The sequence below is a fragment of the Aspergillus campestris genome, assembly GCF_002847485.1.
Source record: "Aspergillus campestris IBT 28561 chromosome Unknown P168scaffold_13, whole genome shotgun sequence".
In the NCBI taxonomy this organism is placed as follows: domain Eukaryota; kingdom Fungi; phylum Ascomycota; class Eurotiomycetes; order Eurotiales; family Aspergillaceae; genus Aspergillus; species Aspergillus campestris.
The window spans coordinates 392133-419058 of record NW_020194348.1 but is presented as its reverse complement, the minus strand read 5'-3'; the positions used below and the strand labels follow the sequence as shown (position 1 = coordinate 419058).

Genomic DNA, 26926 nt, shown 5'->3' with positions numbered 1-26926 from the left:
GCTGTATAGACTTTCTCCCCGCACGGATAATCCACGACCTTATCTGGACTCTGTTCTGTCCGACTTCAAGCCCTTAATTTAGTCCATTCACCGTCTCTTCCCTGTCCTCTGGTTATCTTTTCTGTTGGGTTGTTGGAGTTTATTCTTAATTTTATTTTTTTACCTTTTCCTTCGTCTCCCCTTCTTCCTCCCTGCAGTCCTGATCTTCCTCTTTCTCTCTCCCATCCATCTGTCGATCATCTTGACCCGCGACTTCATCTGCTCTAACAGTCAAATTCGAGCCTCGCCAATGACGGTCTAATCGAACAGTTGACAGTCTGGTTGTTCTGATTCCACCATGGCCACCGAAGAGCCAGATCATTCCACCCCGGCCATTGCGCCCTCGCGCGACGCGCCAGATGGGACAGACCTGGAACGAACCCCGTCTGAGAAACATCCCATCCAGGAAGCGAGCTCCGTGGACAGCAATGGGCGCAATAAGAGCGACAGGGAGGTGGAGGAAGCCGGTGAGGTGTCGTCGCGGTCCTGGCACCGTCACCGATTTTTCAAGCACACCCGACATGTAGTATACGCCGTCATCTGGTTGCTGTTTACCGGGTAGGATCATCCTCGCTTTCTAGTTGTCGAAAGGGTTCTGTAAATCGTTGACTTCGACTGACTCTCTCCAGGTGGTGGATCACGGGCCTCATCCTCCATCGCTATGACCTGGGCTGGTTGATCCCCTTCCTCATATATCTGGCCATCACCCTGCGCATGATCTTCTTCTATCTCCCCATCGCGACGCTCACCCGTCCCGTGTACTGGGTGTGGAATCAGACAGCCTCGCGGATCGTCGGCATCATTCCGGAGAAGTTCCGCGTCCCGAGCGCCGCCCTGTTGACCATTGGCGTCATCCTCTTGGGCTCCTTCGTCACCGAAGAATCGGACGACAACACCCGGGCAAACCGCGCGGTGAGCCTGTTCGGCCTGGCGGTCTTCATCTTCGTGCTGTGGGCCACCTCGCGGAACCGCAAGCGCATCAACTGGCACACCGTCATCGTGGGCATGCTGGTGCAGTTCATCATCGCCCTGTTCGTGCTGCGCACCAAGGCCGGGTACGACATCTTCAACTTCATCTCCTTCCTGGCCCGCGAGCTGCTCCATTTCGCCTCCGAGGGCGTCGACTTCTTGTTGGAACCGGGGTTCGCGCAAAAGCATGCCGCCTGGTTCCTCATCAACGTCATCCCCGCCATCGTGTTCTTCGTCTCCCTCGTCCAGCTGCTCTACTACTCCGGTGTGCTGCAGTGGGCCGTCGGCAAATTCGCCGTCTTCTTCTTCTGGTCGATGCGCGTGTCCGGCGCCGAGGCCGTCGTCGCGGCCGCCTCGCCCTTCATCGGACAGGGCGAGTCCGCCATGCTGGTCAAGCCCTTCGTGCCCTACCTGACGCTGGCCGAGATCCACCAGGTCATGTGCTCCGGGTTCGCCACCATCGCGGGCTCCGTCCTGGTCGTGTACATCGGCATGGGGATCAACCCGCAGGCACTGGTCTCGTCCTGCGTGATGAGTATCCCCGCCTCGCTGGCGATGTCCAAGCTGCGGTGGCCCGAGGAGGAGGAAACCCTGACCGCCGGCCGCGTCGTCGTCCCCGAAGACGAGAGCGAGCGGGCCGTCAACGCCCTGCATGCCTTCGCCAACGGCGCCTGGATGGGCATCAAGATCGCCGGCATGATCGGCACCACGCTGCTCTGCATCATCTCCCTGGTCGGCCTGGTCAACGGCCTGCTGACCTGGTGGGGCCACTACCTGAACATCCGCGACCCCGAGCTCACCCTCCAGCTCATCCTGGGTTATCTCTGCTACCCGATCGCCTTCCTCCTCGGTGTGTCCCGAAACGGTGATCTCCTCAAGGTCGGCAAGCTCCTCGGCACCAAGCTGGTCATGGTACGTCCTTCTCCTTCTCCATAACCCACCGAGCCAATACTAATTCTCCCCCCAGAATGAGTTCGTCGCCTACGATAATTTGCAGACAGGCGAGGAATTCCAGGACCTGTCGGACCGCTCCCGCTTGATCGCCACCTATGCGATTTGCGGGTTTGCCAACATCGGCTCGATCGGACAGCAGATCGGTGTGCTGGGACAGCTGGCACCCGGTCGATCGGGCGATGTCTCCCGGGTGGCCGTGAGTGCGATGCTGACGGGCGCGATCAGTACCTTTACCAGTGCGGCGATTGCAGGGATGTTGATTACGAACGAAAAGCAGTATTTTACAGAGGGTTGATCTTGTTTATTATTATCCGACTGTGTTGTTTTCTTTGATTTTTCCTCTCCACTTTTTATATAGCAATATTCGAGGCATCTCTGTTGATATATATCCCGGCAGTTGGCGGACTGTGTTACGAGGCGTATTTACCACGAACCCTCAATAATGGAACATGACCGACAATTCTCCTTGTATTATTTTAATAAATTATAAATATCATGACTCCAGTAATTGATCACGACAGATGCTTGACACTGTCCGATGAGCAAGTCAGGTGGAGTGGGCGGGGTCCAACCGATATTGGTTCGTTGCCGGGGTTCTCGGCGGTAAACAAAGACCAGCTCGATTCATTTCGCCCTTTCAACTCTTTCTCCTCTTGTCTCTGGTCTCTTGACAATCCACGATCGCCCATCTACTCTCCTAAATTCTATACTATACTCTCCTCAGCTTCTCTCTTCCACCGGACATTCCTCCCTCTTGTGGTCCTCTCGCTCGTCTGATTTCGATCGCCTGGAGTTCGTGACTGTGGGTCCAGCCAATCTTGCCTGCATCCGGCAACCGTCATTCCAGCACCAACAACCCTGCTGCGACCTCGACATTCCCCTCTTTTCTTTCCTAGTCCTAGTTTCTCCAACGAACCATCCTTTTACCTTCTCTCCTCTTCTCTCGCTTCGTCGGAATGGACTACGCCATGGAGGATACTCAGAACGCTGCCCCGGAGGCCCGGGAGTCCTCGAAGCTGAGCTCGGGCGCTCAGAAAAATGATACCCAGAGCGTTACGAAGCGGTTCGTCTTCTTTCTTTCTTTCGTTCATATGCTAGCATCTACTGACGTACTACTACTGCAGTCTCCAAGCCGAGTTGATGCAGCTCATGCTGTCCCCCTCCCCCGGCACGTCCGCCTTCCCCGACGCCGACGGCAACCTGCTTTCCTGGACGGCGACCATCACCGGTCCCACGGAAACTCCCTACGAGGGCCTCACCTTCAAGCTGTCGTTTACCTTTCCCAACAACTACCCCTACGCTCCGCCCACCGTCCTCTTCAAGACCCCCATCTACCACCCCAACTTTGACTTCTCCGGCCGCATCTGTCTGGATATCCTGGGCGAGAAGTGGAGTGCTGTGTATAATGTGCAGAGTGTTCTCCTGAGCTTGCAGAGTCTGCTGGGTGAACCCAACAAGTATGCCTTCTCTCACACTGTCTCCACCGTTGATCGCCTCACTAACTTCCCGTGCAGCGCAAGCCCCCTCAACGCCCAAGCCGCCGAACTCTGGGACACCGACAAGGAGGAATTCAAGCGTCTGGTCCTATCCCGACACCGGGACATCGAGGAGATCGAATAATCGCATGGGGTTGGGTTGGCTTGGTTTTGTTTCATCCGGCCGTGGCGTTCTGGACAGACCGATTTCACTTTTCACTTTGACGTTTTTGGGGCATTGCATGAGCAGGATCCGTTGCGACTTGTTTCTTGTCGGGCTGTGAATGCGGCTCGATGCATTACGGACACTTCGGGTTCCGGGAGTTGGTGTGTTTTTTCTATTAGTTTCTGTCTGCTAGGAATGGTTCTCGTTGGTGCCCTGCTTTCTGGGTAGTCTTCGTTACGTCTTCCAGTAATTGAACTTTGTGTTCACGTCAGTTTGATTCATTATCATTATATTTGTATTGGAATTGACATGATGATTTGGATCTCCTGCGATCGTCAGTAGTCAGTCTATATCGTCTATTAGCCGTATCCATGACTCGTCCTGCATAGGCCTGCATCGAACATGCGGCGATCCCTGCGTAGTCATGACGCGCATGACGAGTCACATTAATTCCATCTTGAATGTACATCCAATATGTATTTTCTGTAGAGTACACTACTCTACGCCGTATTCTGCAGTGACAGTGAATTACGCATCCGGTACAGCGCGCCTAATCGGGGACAGCGCTTGTTGCCGCTTGGCATGTTGGTGCGTGCGTGGTCTGTGAAGAAGATCCCTCTCTCTCTCTCGGATCATGGCGATCGCCCAACGCTCTTTTCGCGTTCTTCAAGGCGACAGCTAGCATGAGGTGTTTCTGCTATTAGACTTGGTAGCTCGTATGTCTTTAACTGTCTTGAGACGTTTCTACTATTAGACTACTCGGTTATGTCTTGCATTTCACCATCTCCTTTGCCATAGCAGGTTATGATTATTATGCTTTGCTCCTGGGAATTAATCTCATCTACCTTGATCTTATTCATGCAGATTACAGCTGTGTAATACACTCTCTCTATACTAAATCAGCTCCCTCTCATAATGACATCCACTGTTGCGGTGCTTTCGTGAACAGATCTGGTTACGCTATCCAGCGCTGATCTAGTTTGTATTACATCCTACTACAACCATGCAAATACCTGTCGCTACATATCTCCTGTTACATTAGTCAAAACAAGCGTGGCCGCTACTCCTGAAGGAGATCCTTATTATCTATACTCTCTATACTACATGGGGACTTGCTGACTCCAAGGGACTGACAGTACCCCAAAAGGATCTCTAGTAGCATAAGAATAGAATAATAACAAGATGTAATATAGACTAGTATCAGACTACTTCTTCACGACTTTAATATAAGACTATCTTCTCTTTTGTATACGAGTCTGGACTCGGTGGCCAGCAGGCTAAGACAGTCTCAGGGGATCTTGGCGCCTTTAGCAGGATGTCGCAATATAAAATTGGCCATGGAAGAAGATCCACCGAGCTCAGAAGTGTCTAGATATCTTTTGTAGCCGAGTGGTCTTCTTTGCTACAAATATCTTCCTACCATGTACTCTCTTGGCTACTCCATGGGGTAGGAATGAAGTCGATAATCATAGTGGCATAACCGCACCGCAAAATCCTCACGGCGAGGGTAGAATCCGCTGCTAGAAATTCAACTAGAATTAGCTTGATTTGGTCCTTTCAGATTAGGTATTAACGTAGTATTCTGCTATCCTATAGCATCAAATATATAAATACATATAGATCAGCCTAGTACGCTGGTTTACAGGTAGATTAGTCTGTTTGAGGCCTAAATCTTAGACCCAACTAGTCTATTTAGATAGAAACCTGCCTATTCTCCGATCATAGCTTAAAACCCGCACTAAACCATAAGAACCCGTGTCAGTTCGGGGGCGAGATTCAGGGACTGAATCCGCAACAAGCTGCATCCTACCTGCCCTGAACCCGCCCTGAACCGCACTGAACCGCACCGAATGAGACTCTAATATTGAAAATTTTTCAATCGAGCAGATTCCTGATTTAAGATAATTTAGAGTCTGTAATCTAGATAAGTTCTGCCAGACCTTCGCGGATCCTGACCCTAGCCCTAGCCCCCAAACGGGGTTTGAAGTCTGACCCCCGCTCCGGATTGGGGCGGTCCGGGCCGGGGGTTCGGGGGGGAAGTCCTGCCACTCTACCCTTAAGGATTGCAGGTTGATCAAAGCTATAATGCGTGAATCTTGAGGCACTAGTAGCTGCTAGACTTCGTATCTGCACTGGGTTCATGCTGATGGGATTGGTAGGTTCGTATTAGTCTGACTACCGAGTCCCCCTGCCCAGCGTCGCCTGGAGAGAGAATCCCACCAATCACGTGCTCTCGTATCTTGTTTCGACCAGGTATCAGGGTCTAAGCAGGGCCTGACATGCTGGTAGAGGCTCATGACTATTACAAAGGATACTACTTGGCTACAAAGATATCGAGATCCGTCGGAGCTTTGCGGGTACCCTCTTATACACGAGCTTATATTACAACATCATGTAACCCCGTACTTCTTTGTGTGCATGGATCTAGATCCCTGATTAATTACTTGGCTGGCTGGCTGGCTGCCTTCCTAGGGTATTATTCCCATTGGGTTTTGCGCCACAGTGATCCGGTCCGGCGGGGTGATGTTACTTGATTTACCATGCCTCCCCTCCTCACTCTATGCTGCAAGAGCCTGTTGTCACGAAATTGTGCCATCTCCTTGCCATTGCTGATTTCACCCGCAGTCCGTCCGTTCACTTCAGGTCCAGTCTGTCAGCTCATCCGATAAATCTCAAGTTGATCAAGCTGTTCGGCATCAGAAATGGACCCTCTTACCCCACAGGCTGAATCGGATACCGGAAATCGGAATGTGAGGCCATTCCGACGTCACGCCTGTGACCGCTGTCGCAGTCAGAAGCTCCGTTGTGATCGCACGACCCACCAGACGGATACGTCGATCGCGTGCGATCGCTGCGCTCGCAGCCATCTGACCTGTGTCACCAGCGCTCCCATGCCCATGGGTCGACCGCGCTCCCTGAATCCCAAGCCCCGGTACCGCCACAAATCCAGCAAGACCTCCGATGAAACGCGATCCAACGGCCGGGGGGCTGACTCGTCGACGCCACCCTCTTGTACCGCCACGCACCGATTGCCCGACCTGGTCATCGCCGGAATGGATGCGACCAATGAACTCCCAGACCTGGGCTTCGACCAGGGAGATATGGGCTACGATCTTGACTTTCCAAATATCAATGTCTTCGACCCGTCGACGTTCGCCGATCTGGGCATGGGCTCGCAGTCCGACGCCCCCGGCCCGACCGACTTTACAGCGGTCAACCCCCAGGAGCAGAATATCGCGCGCTTGTGGAAGCTTCACAGCACGCTTCTGGAATACGTATATCGGATCGAAAGTCAAGTGACCGACCGCAGCGACACCTGCACCAATGGCTCCACGCCCGACACGGAACGGCTGGGCGCGCGCTTGCCGGACGTGACAGACACCCAGAGTGACCACCTCACGCACCAGATGATGCGCTGCTCCCAGACCTTCCTCGAAATCATCCAATCCTTCGTCTCGTCCTACCGCGAGTCCGTCTGCAGCATGCCAACTCCAGATCGTGCTGCCACCGACTGGTCCCGAGATTCCGACGACGAGGAGTATCATGGAAACAACTATCGCCCAGACTCAGCCCCAGCCCAGGACACGTCATCCTGGTTCACCCTCCCAACCGTCGACAGTTCCTCAACAGCCGCGCCGCCCAACTCCTCCAGCACAGGACGCCATCGCGCCTGGTCCCGAGGCGGCCACGAGAACCGCAGCAGCAACAACAGCCAACCCCCCGACAAGCGACGCCGACGACTACAACCGACCCTCCCCCCCGCTTGCCAGACCCAATTCCCCATCTGCCTCACCATCACAACCTGCCACGTGCTGCTCATCCGTCTGCACCGCAGCGTCCTCACCGACCTGTACGCGTCCGTCCGCGCCCTAGTCGCGCGCTACACCCCAGCCGGCGATCTGACGGGCCCGCTCGCCGTCCTGGACAACTTCTCGGGCTCCGCGCCCTTCTCCAACGTGCAGCTGGACGGGTCGACGCTGAAACTCGACGGCGTCCTGCAGATCACCATGCTGCTACAGCTGAGCTGCGATCTGCTGGAGCGCATCGACCGCGGCGTCGAGATCCTGCTGACAGGCGCGGGGCACGTCCTGTCCGCTCCGGGGACCTACATGTCCGTTCTGGAGGCCCTCGCGCAGCAGGAGGCGCGCAGTGGCCGCGGTCCGGCCACGCCGGACTGGACGGATTCCGCCGGGGGCCGTGCGGCGCGCTTGGCGCCGTTGCGGATGCTCGTCAGGAAGATCCGCAAGTGTATTAACGATACCTGTTTGTGAGGATGGTAGTGGAGGATGAGAAGATCTTCAATTCAGGCTGAGACGAACATTCCTATGTTACTTATCTATAACATCTATGTCGTAATCCCCTCATTACTTAGAATTACGTGGTCACGATGCCGTTGTTATTGTTCGGGCTTGTCATAGAGACGGCAAATTCTGGTAGACTTCTATGGGAAATGGCCGATTTAGACGTCAAATTGATGATATGAAGTTTTCTGATTCCAGGACAGTTGAGGCCGAAATTCAAGCAGTACTTATATATAGGAAGATTCAAAGAGGACCGGACTACGCGCAGCGAGGCCTCGATAATGGCAATCAGCCTTCATAATGGCAAACAAGCAGGCGACGATGGCGGTGTAGCGGGGCAGAATACACAATTTCAATGGGGGATATTGGCCTGTAACATTCACCTAGTAGGGTTTTGTTTGTTTGAAAAATGAAGCTGTCTATCACTTGTACGTACGTGGAACAACGATCTGGTCGTGACCGAGAATGTAGATGTGGCTCCCGATGGAACTACCAAGCGGTCTGCTAATACAAAACAATTAGGAGGTAAGGCAACAACCAAGTAATCTAGGGAATTCAACTCCGAGACATATCTAAACACAAAACCAAGCGGAAAACCAACATCTTCGACAATCAAACAGAAAACAAAGTAACAAAATCATCAAGAAAGCAACACCAAGGGCAAGAAAATCGCCTCCTGCTGCGCTGCCAACAAGTTGAGATACTCTCCAACCATGGGACTCATCCCCGCCTGCACCGCCTGCTGAACCCAGTCTGCGAGCTCCAGTGTCCGAATCTCCTCCCCAGTCTCTTTCGCCAAATGATCGTGGAACCCTTCCACGGGCACCACCACGTCCCCTGCGTGATGGTGGAACTTGGCCAGGTTTCCATCCGCCTGCGTTGCGTGTTCGTCCCGGTCGTGGTCGCTAGACACCGACGCGAGGATCCGCCGAGCGACGTTCTCCACATCCACGAAATCAAGCCAGCCCGCTAGAAGGCTACGCAATACAGGAACTGCTCTCATCTCCCGCGAGAAGCGCACCACGTTGGGGAAAATGTCTTGCTCTGGTGTCCCAGCGCCCGTGATGGCCGTCGGCCGGTGGATGTGCACGTCTACGCCCCACTGCTGACTTGCCTGCTCGAGGTACATCTCGCTCACCCACTTGCTGGCTGCGTAGCCTCCGCTACCCTCGGTGGTTGGTGGTAGGAAGGCTGCCACGGAGGTAGCGGGGAATCCTCGGCTGGTTTCTGACGACGGGGCGAATTGGATCACGCTGGCTGTCGAGACGAAGTGCAGGGCTAGGTGGTGAGTGCGGGCCTGGTGCGCTAGCCACTTTGTGGAGGCGACGTTGACGGCGTGCATGGTTGGGTAAGTTTTCAGGAAGTGCACGTCTGCGCCGTTGTGGATGATCGTGTCTGCTGAGGCAAAGATGTGGTCGCTGGTTTCGGCGTCGAGGCCGCAGAGAGGGAGGCCGAGGTCGCCTGGGTGGATCATCACCCGGGACACGGAGTCTGGGGAGATGCTGGCTAGCAGGCGGGATGGGGTTCGGACAGCGATACAGTGGATCATTTTTATGGTCGGGTCGGCGAGGAGTTGTTGGAGGAGGACTTGGCCGAGGAATCCGGTTGCACCTGTGAGGATGATGGTTTGGGCTTGGGGATTGCGGCGTGGTTTAGGCTGTGGGAATTGAGCTTCCGTGGGGTCTGCGTCGAGGGCGATTTCTTTGGCCCAGTCGATCCTGCCCCGGGTTTCGTCGCTGGCATTGGGACTGGTGATGTACGCGGCCATCTGGGCTAGAGTTGCCCGCTCGAATAACTCGACCAACGCGATCTTTCGACCAAAGGCTTGAACGATGGATTGCTGAAGTTTAACGAGGAGTATTGAGTTACCCCCCACGTGGAAGAAGTCTGACTTGGGGCCGATTTGATGCAGCTGGGCTACTTCAGTGGGGAGGACCTGTCTCCACAGTATCCGGAGATGCTCCTCTTCTTCAGTGAGACTGGGTTCAGTGTCGGAGGTGTCGATCGGGATAGTGGCATGATAGGGTAGGGCCTCGATCGCTCGTCGGTCTACCTTGCCATGTGAGTTGACGGGCAACGAGTCGGCAATGATAACCGCTGCCGGCCACATGTACTGGGGCAAAGGCAAGCGCGGCGTGAGAGCATCGACGAACGCTCGTTGCTCCTCCGAGCTCAACTGCTGTTGCTGTTCGCGATGAAACACCACATGCGCTAAGAGGTACTGCGCGTCAGTGTCTCCTCGAACCGTGACGATGGCCGTCGTCAGTCGTCCTTGCCCCGCCTCAAGTAATACGTGTTCGATATCGTTCAGGTCCATGCGCAGGCCTCGGAGCTTGATCTCCGTATCTCCGCCGATCCGGCCTTCGAAATCCAACATACCGTCTGGTCGCAACCTGCCGCGATCACCGGTGCGATACCCTTGCACATCACTGTCCCTGACGCCCACGGACCTGGATCGCGGAAGCGTGAACCGAACGAATCTCTCACGGGTCAGGTCCTCGTTATTCAGGTATCCGAGCGCAATTCCGGGACCGGTGATGAGGATTTCGCCCGGCACCCCTACCGGCACCGGCTTTAGATTTCGATCCACCGCAAAAGCCGAGTAATTCATATTGACAGGGCCCAAAGGCACGGGGTCATTGGAAAGTGAACGGTAGTCGACCTCGAACGAGTGCGAGAAAATACTCACCTCTGTCGGCCCGTACACGTTCTGCAAGTGCAAATCGTGCTTGTTTAGCGTCCGGAGCTCGCGCTTGAGGCTGTCGCTGATCTTTTCACCACCCGAAAAGAGAACTTGCCATTTGGACGTAGCAAGGGCGGACGCTTGCTGGGGCTGGGAGTTGGCGAGTTGCAGCCAGCTCTCGTACTCCGAGGGTGTTGCCATGGTATGAGTCAGTCCATGTTTTAGGATCCGATCGAGGATCGCGGCTGGGTCGCTACGGTATTCCCTTTGGAGTAGGAACAGGCGCCCACCATTGCATAGGGCCATGAAGGCCTGCGCAACGGACATGTCGAACGTGAGCGCACTCTGCTGAAGCATTGCCACCTCTGGTCCGAGCGCGAACATCTGGCTTGATGTTTCGATCTTATGGGCAATTGCCGAATGAGAGAGGATGACTCCCTTGGGTTGGCCTGTGGAGCCACTTGTGTACAGGATGAACATGGCCGAATCTGGCTTTGATTGATTCGCGACCGTAGTTTGGTTCCTCATCTGCGCCCCACCGACGTCAATGGAGATCACGTCGGGCTGCCCTGCTAGCAGCTCAGGCACATTCTTGGCGGTAGCTGAGTGGAAAAGAACGACCTCCGGCTTGCAGCTTTGGGCGATTCGCTGGAGTCGGGGGAGTGAAAGCTTTGGGTCAAACGGGACATATACCGCTCCTATCAGGGCGACTGCCAACATGCAACAGACCCAGTCGATGGTAGGCTGTTGGAACACAGCCACTTTCCAACCGGGGACTGCACCGTGCTTCAACAGGAGTGCAGCGATGGCGTGCACATGGGCAGACATCTTCGCGTATGTCAAAGATCGCGAACCGTCCTCGAGCGCGGGCCGTTCGGGGAAGCGAGCAACCATTTCGTCAACTCGGTCAACCAGGGTGCCTTTCCACTGCAGCGCATATTTCGGGCCCTGTGACAGCACCACGGCTTTATCAACATCCTCGGCCGCGTACAGCTGCGCTTCATCTAGCGGTGTTTCGGCATCCTGGCTGAAGGCGTTCAGCAGCTGCTTGAAGCTGGCCGCCAGGACCTCAGTCTGCTCCGCCGAGTACAAATAACTCTGCGTTACAAGCATGATCGTAGCATCAGACTGCGCGTTCTCGATCACATCCAAGCTGATGTCGAACCCCGTCTTCCCGATTTCATATTTATCGCCTTCGAGGCGGCAGTCCCCAAAGGGCAGACTTTCCTCCGCACCTTGTCGATAGTTCACAAAAGCCTGGAATAAAGGAGTGTATGAAGATGATCGGGTGATCCGCAGCTCATTGTATAGCACGTCGATGGGGACTTGGGAATGCGCCAGGGCCGAATGCGCTTGGGTACGTGCCTCTTCAAGGGTCTTCGCGAATCGACTGTGGCCATCTGCGCGCAAACAGATTGGTAGAAGGTTCAAGTAGAAACCCACACTGTCGGGTGCGCCACTGAGATGGTTTCTGTTGCCGTCTGCCACTCCGATAACAAGGTTGTGACTCTCTGAGAAACGGTACAGCAACGCCTTGAATACGGACAGATAGAAATGGAAAGAGGTCGCCCGATGTTTGCGTGCGACTTGTTTGATCTTCGCCCCGAGAGACCGCGGGACCTTGAAGTCCACGCGATGATGCGCATATCGCAGCATTGGTTGGCGTGTGGACCGTGTAGAGACAGATAAGATGGGGAGGCAATCCGGCATATCGCGCAGTTCATTGCGCCAGTACTCGATATCTGATCGAGAGGTGTTGCTCTCTACCTGTTGGTACTGCCAGGTTGAGAATTGGTGATATTGAAGTGGTTCGGACCCCAAAGCCCTTCCGCTGTAGACCGCTTCGAGATCTTTCAGGACTACCTGCAGACTAATCCCATCCATGTTAATGTGGTGGTATCCTATGAGGATATAGTGGGTCTGAGAGGGACCCGACAAGAACATGATGCGCATAACTTCACCCATGGTGAGGTTGTATACGTGCGCGTGCATGAGATGGAATTGTTCAACGGCCTCATCATAGTTCCGGACGGAGCCCATCTCCAATTTCAACGTGGATTCGGGCAGAATGCCTTGCCACGTTTCGCCTTCCTCTCCCTCGAAGAAGCAAGTCCGCAAGGCGGTATGTCTGTCGCCGAGTGCGTCGACGGCTCGTGCCAAGGCGTCCGTAGAAGGAGCTCCGGTGAGTCGGATCAAGCAGGTGATGTTGAACGTCGTCCTGTCTTCGAGGTACTTGGACAAGAACCAGAATCGACGTTGCCCGTACGACATGGGCTCACGTTGCATGACAGGCGGTAGGTCAGTCTTGGTGGTGTATGGCTCGCTGGTGGCCATGGACAGAATCGACCCGTCCAAAGGAGTAGATATCATTTCGGCGTCCGAGCGCTCAGTGGAGTTCATAGATGCAGTCTCCTCTTCTATTTGCTTGGGAGTTTCCTCGACCTGCTTCGAAGCTTCGTCAACCAGCTCCAAGGCCTTCTCGGGTAGTTCAGTAGCACTCGCCTCAATGGCTGTAGGCTGGAGCTGCTTGACCGCGTAAGCGATCAAATCGGTGATTGAAGTGCCTCCCATAATCTTCAGCACAGGCATATCCACCCGCAGCTCACGCAGCCACCACGACCGAATGTCTACCGCGACAAGGGAGTCAACCCCGAGCTCATCCACACCCTGACTGAGCAATCTGGCGCGGGCCTGCACATCCTCGAGATCCGGCAAAGACAGAGTCATGACAAGTTTACTCAAGAAGGCATCCTCCACAATCTGTCGAATCTCAGTCTCGTCAGCCGCCTCAGCCACACGCGTCGTAAGGGGAACCATTGACTGCGCCTGTCCCTGGGCAGAAGATGAGACCGACTCGGTCGGCAGGATACAGTGGGAGAAGCGAGGATTCTGCGCCCACTGCACGGTATTCAACTGATCCCGGCGACAGAGCCGGATGCCCGCCAATACCTGCGGGTTCTCCAGCGCGTTGTCCGGCCGGCCGGCCAGAATGGCTTCGGCGAAGCTCTGGTGGAAGTCGTACTCAGACATCCACAGATAGCCGTAGTCGCGCAGTTGTACCTGCAGGGCGTAGCTACGGTCACGCACCAGCACGCCCACACCCATCATGGCCCCGATATCGATTACTGAGCCAGCCAGGCCCCGCTCTTTGCGTTGCGCTGCAAGCCCGGCCATGAACATGTTGGCCGTTGTGTAGTTGGCTTGCCCACTATTGCCGCAGGCACCCGTTAGAGATGATAGCATGATGAAGAAGTCGAGAGGGTGGCGCGCTGTGAAGATGGAATCGAGGTATCGGCTGCCGTCGATCTTGGGGCGCAGCACCGCGCGCATCTTCTCGGCATCCATGTCGTAGATCGAGGAGTCCCGAAGAACCATGGCTCCGTTGACCACGCCGGCGATAGGTGGGCCTGTCTCCTTCAGCTGCTCGTATAGTGTCTGTATAGATTGGCGGTCCGTGATGTCGCTAGATCCTGGTTGTTAATGCCGCTCTGGCATGGTTTTTGGGAGTGGGATGATCACTTACCTGGCAATTACCGTGACCACTGCTCCCTCGCGACGCAGGGATTGTATCCACTTCTCATCCACCTTGGGCTTCCGACTGGTGATGACTAGGTGTCGAGCTCCCAGTCGGACCATCCACTCACATAGCGACAGTCCCAATCCACCGGTAAGACCTACGAGCATATAAGTCCGGTCAGCGTGGAACAAAGGCTGTGCTTCAGCGGGTTCCAGTTGGGCCACGACAGATCGTGCCTGCCAGTCGATAAGGACATAAGGAGAATCGATGGTCGGCGGCAACGCCGCGAGATTAAGAAGATGCCCGGAGGATGAAGAAGCATCACCAGCCTTGTCGATGTGGAACTGCTCGTACGCTTGCTGGAGTGCTGCCACGCCGTTGTTGTGGGGAAGAGTAAAGGATCCTGCGCTTCGCAATTGGTGCACCTCAATCAGCCGGCAATCATACATGGCCGAGAGACGACGGGCCGCAGAGTCATATCGGGGCGATTGCGAGAAATCGAGAACGACTGATGGTCGGGTAGGGATTGCTGCCTTCAACTCTCGATCATTGGCTCTGCGATGAAGAACGGCGTCGTCTGGATTACTCGTCTTGGCGTGCGTGGCCCAGACCATGTTATATCCATGAGCTTGAGCAAGGCTGGAGAGAATGATTCGAGAACTGGGATCGGTGTCGAAAGCGATGACGCTGCTCTGGGGAACAGCGTTCTGCAGGCTGCTTTGGATGAGCAGACGCTTTGTCAAATACTCAGTAAGGACGAGGTCAGCGGGGATGACCTGCTGGTCCTTATCTCCATGGACAATGCAAAGTCCTTTCTCCACAGCGATCTGACTGGCTAGTCTAGGAGCCAGCGTAAATAGCGTCCTGTTCGAAACGTTGCAGCGGCCAAAGACGATGTACCAAGTCTCGCCAGACGCTAGAGTGAGTGGTTGCGCGGCGGAATAAATAACGTTGACCAGTATCATATTGTCCGCTGGCGACAACTGCGGCAAGTGGTCCAGATGAATAGTAATCTCGTCCGAGGTTCTTCGCAGGCAGACTGCAGTCTCGGAAGGGTTGACAGACTGGGTCACCAGCCGTCTTGATGTGTTATACCGATCGTTCTGGGCCTTGTGTGGAATAACACGAGGAATCAATACCTTGCCATCTTTTATCAGAAGCTCAGGCTCGTTCGACCAGAGCACAGACGAAGCACTGGCCGGATCCTGCCCCACCTCACTAAAGAGACAGAGACGCAAAGCATGCTCTGCGATAACTCGCGCGTCGGCTGCCTCGATATCATTCCCTATATCCAACAATTGGAGGTTCACATGCGGCATTTCCAGCCTCGCAGTCCGCCCAAAGCCGACAGTAGCGTTACAGTATGGTTCGCTGCTACGCGCCCCTCGGAGTAGCCAGAGGATATTCTGCGATTGGTCGAAAAGCGTCTTCAGCGTGTTCCATGCATCGTCTTGCAGATTCTTGAATGTGGGACTATCCAAATCGCTGAGACAGACGATTGTGCTGAGAGCATTGATTGGGTTGTCGGCCAAGTCATCCAAGGAGTCGCGTCTCGTAATTCGGGAGAACTTGGAAGATAAATGGACAGACAGATCCTCAATCAGTCTGAGTGTGGACATCTTCGTACCTCCAATTAGAACGACTTCTGAGTGGCCCAAGTCGGATGAAGTGCTGAGGAGCGGTTGGCGCAAGAGCGCGACTCTCTCATTTGTTGCCTGACTGACAATGACACTCAATGGCTGACCAGCAGAGGATGAGTAAAGTGCGTCTATGCCAGCGAACCCTTGTTGTCGAAGCTGACGATGCCATTCCGGAACTGTTAGCGGCATCGTCTCCGCGTTATCACCCAGGATATCAAAGCGTGCCATTTCTCCCACGACCTGCAAGAAAAGATAGCCCCCAGGGCGGACCAAGCGCCTAGCGGTCTTTAGCATATCATCAACGGGGACATCGCTAAGTACCAAAGTGGCTATAATCAGGTCGGACTGATTGGCTGCGAATCCCTGCTCCTCAAGTTCCCTATTGAACTCTATCGCTGAGATGCTCATCCGTGCATTAGAGGGCGCGATCTCGTTGAAGACCTCCATGCGAGACTTAGGCGTGGCGAGGGTATAAGATGAAAAGCCTGGGTTGATGTCTCGCAAGAGTGATTCTGTCAAGCTTAGGTTGCTCGCATCTGACTGGGAGTTAGCTTCCTATCCGGGGTCGTGCTTCACCCTCAGGCCAGTGATAGACTCACTGAGTTCAACAACATTCATTGCCGGATAGCGATGAGATAAACGACGAAGCAACCGGCCCAACAGACTGTTGGAGCTAGTCACCCCCAAACCTTGTCGAAAGTATTGGGAAAGAATATCGGTTCCCCAGAGTCTCTGCACATGGCTAGTTGTATTTTCTGGGACACCCTGGGATAGGGAGTTGACAATGTCACTCAAGATAGTTAGATCGATATCCCCAGAGTCGGACCAATTGGATTGTTCAGCACCGGAGTCTGCTCCCTCGATTGAGGTAGAGCCCTCCTCCTGTGACTTAGCAAGTACATGCAGGTGGCTCTTGATCCTGGCGATACCAAGAGAATATTTATCCGTGGGCTCATCGAGGCTACAGAGGTCGACAAGATACTTGTTTGCGGCTGCAATGATCTCCCTTCCCTTCTTCTCCTCCTCAACTGAGGGTGGCGAAGAGACAAGGGCCGGGTCATTAAGGTCAGAATTCTCCCAGATTTCACTCGCGAAGAGTGCTCTGTCGTCCGCAGGCGTAGGTGGGACGACTGGAACGACAGTGATCTGCTCGACTCGAATAGCGGCAGGCTCATTAGCTGTGCGCGACAACGCGATATCTCCATTTATGGAAGCCTTCGAGCCTTCCTCAGACTCGGTGTGGAAGTAAAGCTTCTTCACGGAGGTTGCACACAATGCCGGATTTACCTGCACCTTTTTGATGCTGGTCGGTACGTGCAGCGACGAAAGACGGCCATCTCCCGGCCAGCTGTATGCCAGAAACACCGACTGGAAAGAGGCGTCCAACATTGCAGGGTGAACAAGCACGTCACCAAGACTTTCGGAGTCAGATGTAGGCTGATAAACAACACCGGTGCTGAGATTGAGGTATCGTGCCAAGTTATCTAGTGCTCTGAAGGGCCCAGTGTACTCATAGCCGAGCTCTTTCAACCCGTCATAGAACCTTTCCTTGTCCACCTGGATAACATCCTCAAACACTTGGCGTGCAGAAGGGAGGGTCTCGTCGTGAGGAGTGTCCAGTGTGACACAGACGCGGCCATGCGCTGCCATGATGAGAGACTTGGATCCCCGACCAGCAGTGATATGGCAGTTGAACGTGGCGGTCAAGAGTCCAGAGCCTTCTTGTGATTCACGTGTGATGTTTGCGAGTGTCACGACAACATCTGCGCCAGCATCACCCTCGTCGAATGTGATGGGCCGCTCGATGATGAGGTCAAGAACCTCTATCAGGGATATGCTATGCTCGGGCCCAGCAACGGACCTACCTGCTTCAACTGCCATTGAAATGTACCCCGAGGCCGGAAAAATGGTTTGCCCCTGCAAGGAGTGTCCCTGTAGCCAAGGGATCTCTTTGACGGATAGGATATTCCGCCATTCAACATGATCCGGGTTGCTTGTTTGACGATTGCCCAGCAGGGGATGTGGGAAAGAGTCGCGAAAAAGCTCATCATGTATAACGCGGGATTCATGCCAGAAAGGTCGACTATGGTCCCAGGGGTAGGACGGCAGATACCGTACGAGCTGGTATCCTTCATCGTTGTCCGAAAAGGCCGCTTGCAGAGTGGGAAGCTTCAATACATCACGTCCAAACCGACCCCATATAAAAGTCATGGCATCGGCAAACGCTCTTGTATCATGGGAATTGCGCTGCAGCAACCCTGTATAGGGGAGCTCCCGTTTGAGGGCGTCCTGGATAGTCGTAGTTGCAGGTCCCTTCAGCGCTGGATGCGGACCCACCTCGAGAACCAGATGATAAGAATCATCGGACTGTTGGACTGCCTTGGTGAGTGCCTGTGAGAACAACACCGGTCGGCACATGTTCTCGACCCAATATTGTCCATTGAGGCCTTGAGAGCAGGTTATCAGATCGCCGTCATACACACTCGAATACCAAGAGCAGCGAGGCTCCTTCACCTGGATCCCCAAGGCCTCCAAGGAGCTCCCATAAGGACCCGCACAAGGGCGCATATGGTGAGAGTGATAGGCTTTGTCGACAATCAACGAGCGCGCGAACTTTTTCTCATCCTGGAAGACAAGTTGTGCGTGTTTGATAGCATCCACATCGCCCGACATTGTCACGCTCGCCGCGGAGTTGCTAGCAGCGATCGTCAGTCTGCCGGCAAAGGTGGGTAACTCGCACAGCTCTTGGGCGTCTTCCATAGATGTTCCGACGGCAAGCATACCTCCCGGCTCTCCCTGTCGGCCACCTGCCTGGGCCGTGTGCAGTCCGCGATAGTACGCGATCCACATGGCCGCCTCGCCCGAGATACACCCGGCGGCATATGCTGCTCCGATCTCGCCAGACGAGTGACCGACAACTGCGGAGAACTCAATCCCGGCTGCTTTCAAGCAGTCCACAAGAAGAATCTGGACTGCAGTGCACAACGGCTGGGATAGACGCGCTTCTCCAACCTTGGCCGCAGGAGATAGCATTTCCTCTTTCAGCGACCACGTCGGACGATCCTCCTCGGGTAGACGGGATAAAGCGTCTTCCAACTCGTCCACGCGACGCTCTAGCCAAAGGGAGTTTCTGATAAGTTCGCGCCCCATCGCGGGCCACTGAGCTCCTTGTCCGGTAAAGACGCCTAGCACACGTGGCTGCGCTTGGCCGATACTGAGAGGCTTCATGACAGGGGACTGACTGCCAGTCCGAATCTTATCCGCGCTGATATGGAGGTTATTAGCCAAATCCGTGGCATTGATCCCAGAACAGCCAGCTCGGATTGGCCACAAGCTCCGACGCAGGTACAGTGTCCACGCAAGGTCGGCGAGATTGGTATCGGGGTGCTGTTGAAGATGATTGGCAAACCTTTCCATCACGTCGGCCAGAGCCGATTCAGTCTGTGCGGAGAAGACAAATGGCATTATGACAGAGTCGGTGTGTTTGAGACGCTGCTGCTGAATATTTGAATAGCTCTCTAAGACTGCGTGCGCGTTCGTGCCACCGAACCCGAAACTGTTGACGCTGGCTCGACGAATTAGGCCTGAGTGGGCTGGCCACTGTTGCAGCTCAGTCGGAATACGCAGGCGCGTCCAATACGGCTCAATCTCGGGGTTCAGGGTGTGGAAATGCATGTTGGGAGGAATCTGAGCATGTTGAAGTGCCAAGGAAGCTTTCAAGAAACCGGCCAAACCGGCAGTACCCTCCGTGTGTCCGATAATCGTCTTAATGGAGCCAACTTTCAGACTGGCATGTTCGTCCGCGTCTGCTCCCGGTCCAAAGAAGGCATTGAAAATAGCCCTCGCCTCTTGCGGATCTCCTGCTTTGGTGCCCGTGCCGTGGGCTTCGAAGAATTGCGGCCGGTCTTTGACGATATCCAAGCCACCGGTTTCGTATGTTTTGCGAATCAATTCAGCTTGAGACTCGCTGCTAGGCATGGTGATACCCTTCGTCCGCCCATCCTGGTTGACACCTGTGGCTCTTATCACACATTCAATATTGTCGCCATCCTCCAGTGCCGTTGATAGCTTCTTCATAACGATCGCAGCGACACCGTCACCACGGGCGTAACCATTCGCACTATCATCCCACATGCGGGATCGACCGTCGGGTGAGAGCATTTTCAGGTTGCTTTCGGCAATGTACGGCTCAGGTCCAAGAAGAAGATTCGAACCAGCAGCCACGGCAACGGAAGACTCGCCAGCCCGGAGAGCCTGGATTGCTTGGTGAACGGCGACCAAACTGGATGAACATGCGGTATCTATCGTCCAGGAAGGGCCATGCCAGTCAAACGCATACGAGACTCGATTTGCCAATATCGCACGGGAGGTTCCAGTTGCAAAGTAAGTCGGAAGTGTATCCATATCGCGCGTAAGAATGTCGTTGTAGTCAGCGCACATCTGTCCCACAATGATAGCGGTATTCGACCCCTTGAGGCTCTCTACCGGCAAACCGCCGGCTTCTAGAGCTTCGTAAACAACCTCAAGCAGGAGCCTCTGTTGGGGATCGATAGCCGCCGCTTCGTTGGCGCTGATCTGGAAGAAGCTGGCGTCGAACTTCCGTACATCCTCCGTCAACGTATAAGCATGTCGAACGTTGCTAGTGCCATGATGCAATCCGTCTGGATGATAGAATCCATCTGCATTGTAGCGATCCGCGGGAATCCCGCGCAAGACGTCTCGGGGCTTTGATAGTAATTCCCAGAGTTTGGCGGGTGAATCCGCCTGTCCGGGAAATCGGCAGCCACTGCCAATGACTGCGATGGGCTCAGTAGACATGTTATCGATCCCTGAGCGAGCTTTGCGGGTTGATTTGTTCTCGTTGACATTCTCTCATCCTAGACAGCAAATCGCCATCATTCTTTATATCAGGGCCCACTCGTTGAAACATTTCGTGATCGGGTAATTAAAGGTCGGTGCAATTGAGTATCTTTCCGATAACTCACTAGGTCGATGACTAGATTGATTACTCGTGTTGAATACGGTAGGCCGGATGGTGAAGTCTAAGGTGTCTGAGTTGTGAGAGTTGGTCGAGAGTAGCCAGTTAGATGCCTGAGGCATTGACTTCGGGGACATTTCCGCCCATCGACAACATTCGACATCCGGACTCGGAATCTGCACTCTGCAAAATGTCCCCGAACATCTCAAAAAGATCGCGGAGATGGATTTTCTCAAACCTTTTGCTCTGCGTTCGTTTTTCCTGGGTTGCAAAGGATTCATAGCTTTCATTACGCACTCCGGCCTGCGATTCATCGAGCAACGCGATGGAGACCGGAAACTCTCCCCTCGAGTCGGTTGATACACCACCAGTCGAGGTCTCGGGCGACGCGTCAAAGCCGACCTCCAAACACGATCTTCGCTTTTGGCTGGTCTTCGTTGCGCTGTGCGTGACTTCTTTGCTGGCTGCTCTCGAAGGAACTGTCACGTCCACTGCTCTTCCGACCATTGTCGCGGAACTTCACATCGGCGACGATTACCCATGGGTATCCAACGCGTACTTTCTGACTACGTATGTGGAATAACATCATTGCGCAAGCTGGCTTGCTGTTAAGTGCAGTGTCTAATCTGGTTGACCATACTTAGGGCATGCTTTCAACCGCTCTATGGACAACTCTCCAATGTCCTGGGTCGGCGTTATCCCATGATCTTCTCCGTCGTTCTCTTCATCCTCGGTAGTGGGATTTGTGGAGGTGCCACGAGCGCGGCCATGCTTATCGCTGGTCGTGCAGTTCAAGGAATTGGAGGAGGCGGCATCAACATGCTCATCGATCTCATTATCTGCGACCTGGTGCCCCTGACTCAGCGCGGCGCATACATTGGGCTGCTGTTTGTCGTCTTCGCCGTCGGCACATCGCTGGGCCCCTTCATTGGTGGTGCTATTGTCAACAACACCACCTGGCGATGGGTCTTTTACCTCAATCTTCCGATCGGAGGAGTGGGTCTGATTCTACTGATCGCCTTCCTGCAGGTGAACTATAACCGCGAGATGTCCATAGGGCAAAAGATGAAGCGGGTGGATTACCTCGGGAACTTGCTGCTGGTGGGCGCAATTGTCTCTATTCTGATTGCGCTGAGTTGGGGCGGCACTCGTTATCCCTGGTCCTCGGGCCATGTCCTCGCACCTCTAATCATCGGTCTCCTTGGAATTCCAGCATTTGTTCTTTTCCAAGGAAGCGCGCTTGTCAAAGAGCCGACCACCCCGTTGCGACTGTTCAGCAACCGTACCTCCGTCATAGCCTTCTTCAACACCTTCATGCACGGCCTCCTCAGCTTCTGGATCCTATACATGCTTCCGGTCTACTTCCAGGCGGTGCTGCAATCCTCCCCCGAGCGCGCCGGTGTACAGCTTCTGCCAACCGTGGTCTCGATGATCCCCGTCGCCGGAGTCTCGGGCGCGATTCTCTCCAAGACAAGCAACTACAAAATGCTCCACATTGTTGGCTTTGCCCTCCTCACCATCGGCCTCGGCACTTTCACAGTGCTAGGGCCCCACTCCTCCACAGCAGCCTGGACGCTGACGCAGATGGTCGCTGCGTTTGGCGCCGGAGCGGTTATGCCCGTCCTTTTGCCCGCGGTCCAGGCTGGGCTCGAGGAGAAAGACACGGCCACCTCCACCGCCCTATGGGCTTTTGTCCGCAGCTTCGGCATCATCTGGGGTCTGTCCGTGCCCGCAGCCATCTTCAATAATCAGTTCGACAAGTTTGCCCCATCCATTAGCGACAGCTCGGTGCGTGACATGCTTACCGGGGGTAATGCATACGCTTACGCGTCGAGTGCGACCATCAATGCGCTCCCAGCCCAGGTACGAGCTGAGACGATCGACGTGTATTCCCGCAGTCTGCGGGTGGTGTGGCAGGTCTCCATCGCTTTCTCGGGCCTATCATTTCTGCTCTGCTTCTTGGAGAAGAACATCAAGTTGCGGTCACATTTGGAGACGGATTACGGACTGAAAGAAAAGGAAGTAAAGAAGGATTCGGATAGCACTTTGCCGCCTGCCTGAATCGCATGTTAAGGACAACCGTATGTGGTCACAGACGTGTTACGGCCAACGTGAGAGATGGCTTGGTTTCATGGTAGTGTTATGCTGCGGGCCCCAAGTAAGGATGGTTATGGTACTCCTCCTATGGGCGGTTAGCAAGGCACGAACATGGTCACTATGTATGCAGTATCCCTGAATCCAGCACTTTAAGATAGAGAAAAAAGACAGAGCTGAATTACCAGAATTTGTCTTGATATTACAATTTCATAATACCAAATTGAATTACATTCTTACTTCCCCTCTTTAACTATGGATGCCTTCAATCCTCCGCTTCACATCCAACTGTTCATCCAAGAATTGAAACAACCTCTGCTGAAGAAGACACCACGCACCGACCTTACCCTGCAACCCACCATCGCTTGCATCTCTCGCAATCCAGAGATGCCGTTTCTCCTCGGGCAAATGATCTAACGCCTGCTCGATCCTCAACGTACTAATCTCCGGCGCAGTGTAGATAGTCTGCGCTGCCCCACTAACCATAACACCACACTTCACCTGGCGAAGATACTCGCCCGATTCCCCATCACCCTTCAGTGAATACCTCTGCATCTCCCGCATAGCCGCTGCCGGGGACGACTTCCCAAAGATCCACATAACATGAGTCAGCTCCCATTTAAGCTGGAAATTCCACCGCGACAACATGCGCCACGTCGCATCGAACATCCCGTCCGTAACCCAGCCCGCGAGCCAGGCCCGAATAAACCAAGGCGGCATGCGCGACGTAGCCAGGTCAAACATGTCGTAGAAAGGATCCACGGCGACGCACGCCGAGATGCGAGGGTCCACAGCCCCTCGCAGCGTATAGTACGCCCCCATGGACAGCCCGGCCAGCGCAATCCGCGACAGATCCAGCGACCACTCAGGATGCTCCTCCGCCAGCTGCCGCGCATGATCCAGCACACGGCTCGTCACCTCCTCCCAGTCCGGGCGCATGGCACTCCTCCCTTGGCGCAAGCTGGCTCCCTGCCCCGGTCCATCGAACAGCAGAACCGCATAGCCGCGGTCGCATCCGCTCGCCCCAAAGAGCAGATACAGCTCCTCCGAAGTCGAATCCGCTCCGTTTATACACACAATGACGGGAATCTTTCGACCAGTCTCTTCTCCCTGGCGCGGTAAAAACAGATACCCTGGCAAATGCGCATCTTGGTATGGGATCTCCAGGATGTGCGTCCGGTGCCCCAACATCGGAATTGCCTGACGGAACGCATTGACGCTCCGCGAGGAGATCTCTGACACGCGCGGATCCGGGCTCCACGGACAATCATTGAACATGTATTGGCTGGCGCGGAAGTAATTGGCGGCGCGCAGGAAGGCATCGCGAGCCGCAATGCTATCGCCATGCTCCACAGCCTCCAGGGCTAGAGCGTGTGCCTTCTCGGCCTGGATAAGCCATCCCCGGTGCCAGCTCTCCGGGTCGTCACTGGCGATTTGCGTGGCTGCGTCGAGACATTCGGCGAGATCGGCGCCGCCGAAGGCGATTGTGCCGACAACTCGTGTGAACTCGAAGTTGAAGAAGGTGGAGCGGGGGAAAAATTCATGCATGTTGAGTGGAGGTCTGTTTTGGGGAAGTGGTCATATTGTGTGCGTTGATTATGGTGGTCATATAGTAGCGGTTCTTGTATCGGAGACATTTTGCCTCGAGGAAGGCCGGGCTGGGCAAGTCTCGGACAATGTACGGGTGTCTTCTGTCTTTCGTCGCGTATTTTCGTCGCGTATTTGCACTCATGATCGGTGTCGGGGGTATTCGATACTCGGAGCATTTTGTCTACTGGTATGCTCTATATAATGAGATAAAGACGTGTTCCCCGGTTCTTCTCCTCATCCACTCTTCAAAGCCCTTGTTCATCTCCTTCCGTCTCCCAGATCTCACCGAGGCCCAACATGTCCGGAATCGAATACAAAAAAGTCCTCCGTCTGGCAGGCTCCTACTACAAACTCCCTGAGGTCTCCGAGGAGGATTTCCATGCCTTCATTTCGAGCGATCACGCCGTCAAGGCCGCCAAGATCCACGAGAAATACGGGATCCTCGACTACCAACTGGTTCGTAACTCACACCCTTTAACGTACATGTAACAGTCGGACTCAAGATGGCATTCATAGGTGATTGGAAACAGCCACACTCGAGAGCTGGCCTACGGCCTGAAGCTTCCCTGGAAGATCGACGACCATGACGTGACCATCGAGTATTACTTCAGCGATGTGTCTGCCCTCCTCGCTGTGTCTGCCGATCAGGAATTCAAGGACCTGCACGTCGACGCCGAGAAGTTCGTACGCCTTGATGCAACCACTGTGGCCGTGACCTGGGTAGAGGTGTTCCTGAAGGATGGGAAGCTGGTGAATATTGGCGCGAATGGAGAGTCCCAGCACCCGCCTTTTGCGGAGCGGATTAATTTCGCGTTGCCAGAGACGCCGGCAGCTAAGTATTACTAGTCTTTTGTACTTAGAACAGGTAGTTTCAGAGAAATGGTGTTAAGCTGCTAAGTGGTCCTATGAACTATAACGGTTTGGAGTTGTATAAAAACCCTATCTCATAGCGCGGAGCTTCATCGATATCAATCAATCTGAGTCGTTTGTCGATTCCATGTACGGCGACTGAAGCAGAAAGAGCAAGTAAAGGTGAACGGGCAACTGGAGGCAGACAGAAACGGTCTGAGCACCTGTAGTAGATCTAGAAAACGGTAGCTCTATTCCAATCTATAGACCCGTCTGACGCTGATCAACAATATACACTAACTTCTGCCCCGAGACCTTCTTCGCTTTCAGCAAAGCCAGTCCCTGAGGGATATCCTCCCAGACCTCATTCATCACACGGACTGGATGGGGTCTCAGCTCTTTACGTTGCAGCATCCGCTCCACCTCCTCAAACATCTCCCGACCCAACACGCGATGCTTGGGATCTGCCTCCCGGCCGTAGCCCCTATCGAGTGCGATTCGCTTGCCAAAGATGCTCAGTGCCAGTACCCATGCCATGGACACCGCCTTACGCGAGCGTAACTCATCGGCAAACGCCTCGAGCGCGCAGTACTTGCCCCCCGCGCGACCGATACTCCTCAGGCAGAAATCAACGGTGGCCGGCTCGGTGATGCAATCCAGAACGTAGCGGAGGCTGTTCTTGGTGTAGCTCCGGATCTCTTCGGCGGATCGTTCGGAGTGGTAGTCGAAGACGGACTCAGCGCCGTAGGAGCGGACTAGGTCGGCGCTCTTGGGCGAACAGGTTGCGATGGCGCGATAACCGGCTCTGAGATTCAGGTCAGTTATATCCCATCCCGGCTAAGCCCAGCAGTAAAGAGTAAAATGAATGAAGATAAAAAATAAATAATAAATTTGGAACCACTGACCTACGTAGAAACTGCAAGGCCATCGTCCCCGTAGCGGTACTTCCTCCATAGACCAGCACGAACTCGTCCTTTCGCTCAGAGGACGCATCGAGTGACAGGCCCAGCTCGTCCCGGAGAGCCAACGCCATTGTCGCCGGACCCGCGCCGCCGATAGCAGCGGCATCTGTAAATGACAGATCCGGGGGGATGAGCGCCAGAATGTCTGCGGTGGCTCCGACGTACTCGGCAAAGGCTCCAACAGCAGGGTCGAGTGGGTTCGCCCCATGCACTCCACCGCACACGCGATCCCCAACCTTGAACCGCTGGGTCGCTGCTGCGCCCACAGCAACTACTGTGCCAGCGAAATCACACCCGGAGATGGCCCCCGGGGTCGGGAAGTTTTCGACCATTTTGTGGTCAGTCGGGTTGAGCGCCACCGCAGCCGTGCGCACCAGCACCATGTCGGGGGCTAAGGGGGTCACGGGCGCGTCGCGGACATGGCCCAGCTGGCCATTAGGCAAACATACGATTGCGCCTTGCAGTTGAGGAATCTCGATAGATTCCTTGTAGCCCATTGTTGGTGTTGTAGGTTCGTTGGGGGGGACGATATGTGGGCGAGTTGCGATATCGTTAATTTCTGTCGATCACATAAATGAAGTGAGGCTGGGGAGCATACCTTGAAGATATAATGTACCTGAATTTCTACAATTACCGGATATATCTATAGGGGAGCTTTCAAGCCCACCGTATATTTGGGACTTGATGCATGGATTGAACCGATATTGCT

General features: G+C 54.5%; 8 protein-coding genes across 8 annotated transcripts; 5 read left to right on the top strand and 3 right to left on the bottom strand.

Annotated features, from left to right (window-relative positions):
• Window positions 1-87: 87 nt before the first annotated feature.
• Window positions 88-2432, top strand: P168DRAFT_275307 (NupC/NupG family nucleoside CNT transporter). Its single transcript, XM_024835490.1, has 3 exons — window positions 88-597; window positions 669-1920; window positions 1976-2432. Exons 1-3 carry the CDS (start codon window positions 338-340, stop codon window positions 2255-2257), a joined length of 1794 nt encoding a protein of 597 aa, XP_024689409.1. The 5' UTR covers window positions 88-337; the 3' UTR covers window positions 2258-2432.
• Window positions 2433-2628: 196 nt separating this feature from the next.
• P168DRAFT_330124 (putative ubiquitin conjugating enzyme (UbcK)) lies at window positions 2629-3912 on the top strand. Its single transcript, XM_024841544.1, has 3 exons — window positions 2629-3025; window positions 3087-3419; window positions 3477-3912. Exons 1-3 carry the CDS (start codon window positions 2919-2921, stop codon window positions 3580-3582), a joined length of 546 nt encoding a protein of 181 aa, XP_024689408.1. The 5' UTR covers window positions 2629-2918; the 3' UTR covers window positions 3583-3912.
• A 2162-nt stretch (window positions 3913-6074) lies between these two features.
• P168DRAFT_293216 (Zn(II)2Cys6 transcription factor domain-containing protein) lies at window positions 6075-8104 on the top strand. The gene has a single exon (XM_024837763.1). It carries the CDS (start codon window positions 6306-6308, stop codon window positions 7872-7874), a length of 1569 nt encoding a protein of 522 aa, XP_024689407.1. The 5' UTR covers window positions 6075-6305; the 3' UTR covers window positions 7875-8104.
• Window positions 8105-8544: 440 nt separating this feature from the next.
• P168DRAFT_275300 (uncharacterized protein) lies at window positions 8545-20562 on the bottom strand (the record flags this gene model as incomplete). The annotated part of the gene is made up of 3 exons (XM_024835489.1): window positions 8545-14050; window positions 14111-16280; window positions 16344-20562. The coding sequence occupies 3 exons, from the start codon at window positions 20560-20562 to the stop codon at window positions 8545-8547; spliced, it is 11895 nt and encodes a 3964-aa protein (XP_024689406.1).
• Window positions 20563-20918: 356 nt separating this feature from the next.
• Window positions 20919-22994, top strand: P168DRAFT_259473 (MDR family MFS transporter). Its single transcript, XM_024834632.1, has 2 exons — window positions 20919-21292; window positions 21367-22994. Exons 1-2 carry the CDS (start codon window positions 21048-21050, stop codon window positions 22781-22783), a joined length of 1662 nt encoding a protein of 553 aa, XP_024689405.1. The 5' UTR covers window positions 20919-21047; the 3' UTR covers window positions 22784-22994.
• A 71-nt stretch (window positions 22995-23065) lies between these two features.
• P168DRAFT_313152 (alpha/beta hydrolase family protein) lies at window positions 23066-24375 on the bottom strand (the record flags this gene model as incomplete). Its single annotated transcript, XM_024839637.1, has 1 exon — window positions 23066-24375. The coding sequence occupies exon 1, from the start codon at window positions 24362-24364 to the stop codon at window positions 23066-23068; it is 1299 nt and encodes a 432-aa protein (XP_024689404.1). The 5' UTR covers window positions 24365-24375.
• Window positions 24376-24659: 284 nt separating this feature from the next.
• P168DRAFT_307249 (EthD domain-containing protein) lies at window positions 24660-25281 on the top strand. Its single transcript, XM_024839092.1, has 2 exons — window positions 24660-24862; window positions 24923-25281. Exons 1-2 carry the CDS (start codon window positions 24704-24706, stop codon window positions 25250-25252), a joined length of 489 nt encoding a protein of 162 aa, XP_024689403.1. The 5' UTR covers window positions 24660-24703; the 3' UTR covers window positions 25253-25281.
• Window positions 25282-25504: 223 nt separating this feature from the next.
• Window positions 25505-26745, bottom strand: P168DRAFT_275292 (zinc-binding alcohol dehydrogenase family protein). The gene is made up of 2 exons (XM_024835488.1): window positions 26161-26745; window positions 25505-26060 (listed from the first exon to the last, which is right to left on the bottom strand). Exons 1-2 carry the CDS (start codon window positions 26712-26714, stop codon window positions 25517-25519), a joined length of 1098 nt encoding a protein of 365 aa, XP_024689402.1. The 5' UTR covers window positions 26715-26745; the 3' UTR covers window positions 25505-25516.
• Window positions 26746-26926: the final 181 nt, after the last annotated feature.

Coding starts and splice junctions, on each gene's coding strand:
- P168DRAFT_307249 (XM_024839092.1), top strand. CDS start 24,704: ATGTCCGGAATCGAATACAAAAAAGTCCTCCGTCTGGCAGGCTCCTAC. Junction 24,863..24,922: donor GGATCCTCGACTACCAACTG/GTTCGTAACTCA, acceptor TGGCATTCATAG/GTGATTGGAAACAGCCACAC.
- P168DRAFT_330124 (XM_024841544.1), top strand. CDS start 2,919: ATGGACTACGCCATGGAGGATACTCAGAACGCTGCCCCGGAGGCCCGG. Junction 3,026..3,086: donor ACCCAGAGCGTTACGAAGCG/GTTCGTCTTCTT, acceptor CTACTACTGCAG/TCTCCAAGCCGAGTTGATGC. Junction 3,420..3,476: donor CTGCTGGGTGAACCCAACAA/GTATGCCTTCTC, acceptor CTTCCCGTGCAG/CGCAAGCCCCCTCAACGCCC.
- P168DRAFT_259473 (XM_024834632.1), top strand. CDS start 21,048: ATGGAGACCGGAAACTCTCCCCTCGAGTCGGTTGATACACCACCAGTC. Junction 21,293..21,366: donor AACGCGTACTTTCTGACTAC/GTATGTGGAATA, acceptor GACCATACTTAG/GGCATGCTTTCAACCGCTCT.
- P168DRAFT_293216 (XM_024837763.1), top strand. CDS start 6,306: ATGGACCCTCTTACCCCACAGGCTGAATCGGATACCGGAAATCGGAAT.
- P168DRAFT_275307 (XM_024835490.1), top strand. CDS start 338: ATGGCCACCGAAGAGCCAGATCATTCCACCCCGGCCATTGCGCCCTCG. Junction 598..668: donor ATCTGGTTGCTGTTTACCGG/GTAGGATCATCC, acceptor GACTCTCTCCAG/GTGGTGGATCACGGGCCTCA. Junction 1,921..1,975: donor TCGGCACCAAGCTGGTCATG/GTACGTCCTTCT, acceptor TTCTCCCCCCAG/AATGAGTTCGTCGCCTACGA.
- P168DRAFT_275292 (XM_024835488.1), bottom strand. CDS start 26,714: ATGGGCTACAAGGAATCTATCGAGATTCCTCAACTGCAAGGCGCAATC. Junction 26,061..26,160: donor GCCTTGCAGTTTCTACGTAG/GTCAGTGGTTCC, acceptor CCTGAATCTCAG/AGCCGGTTATCGCGCCATCG.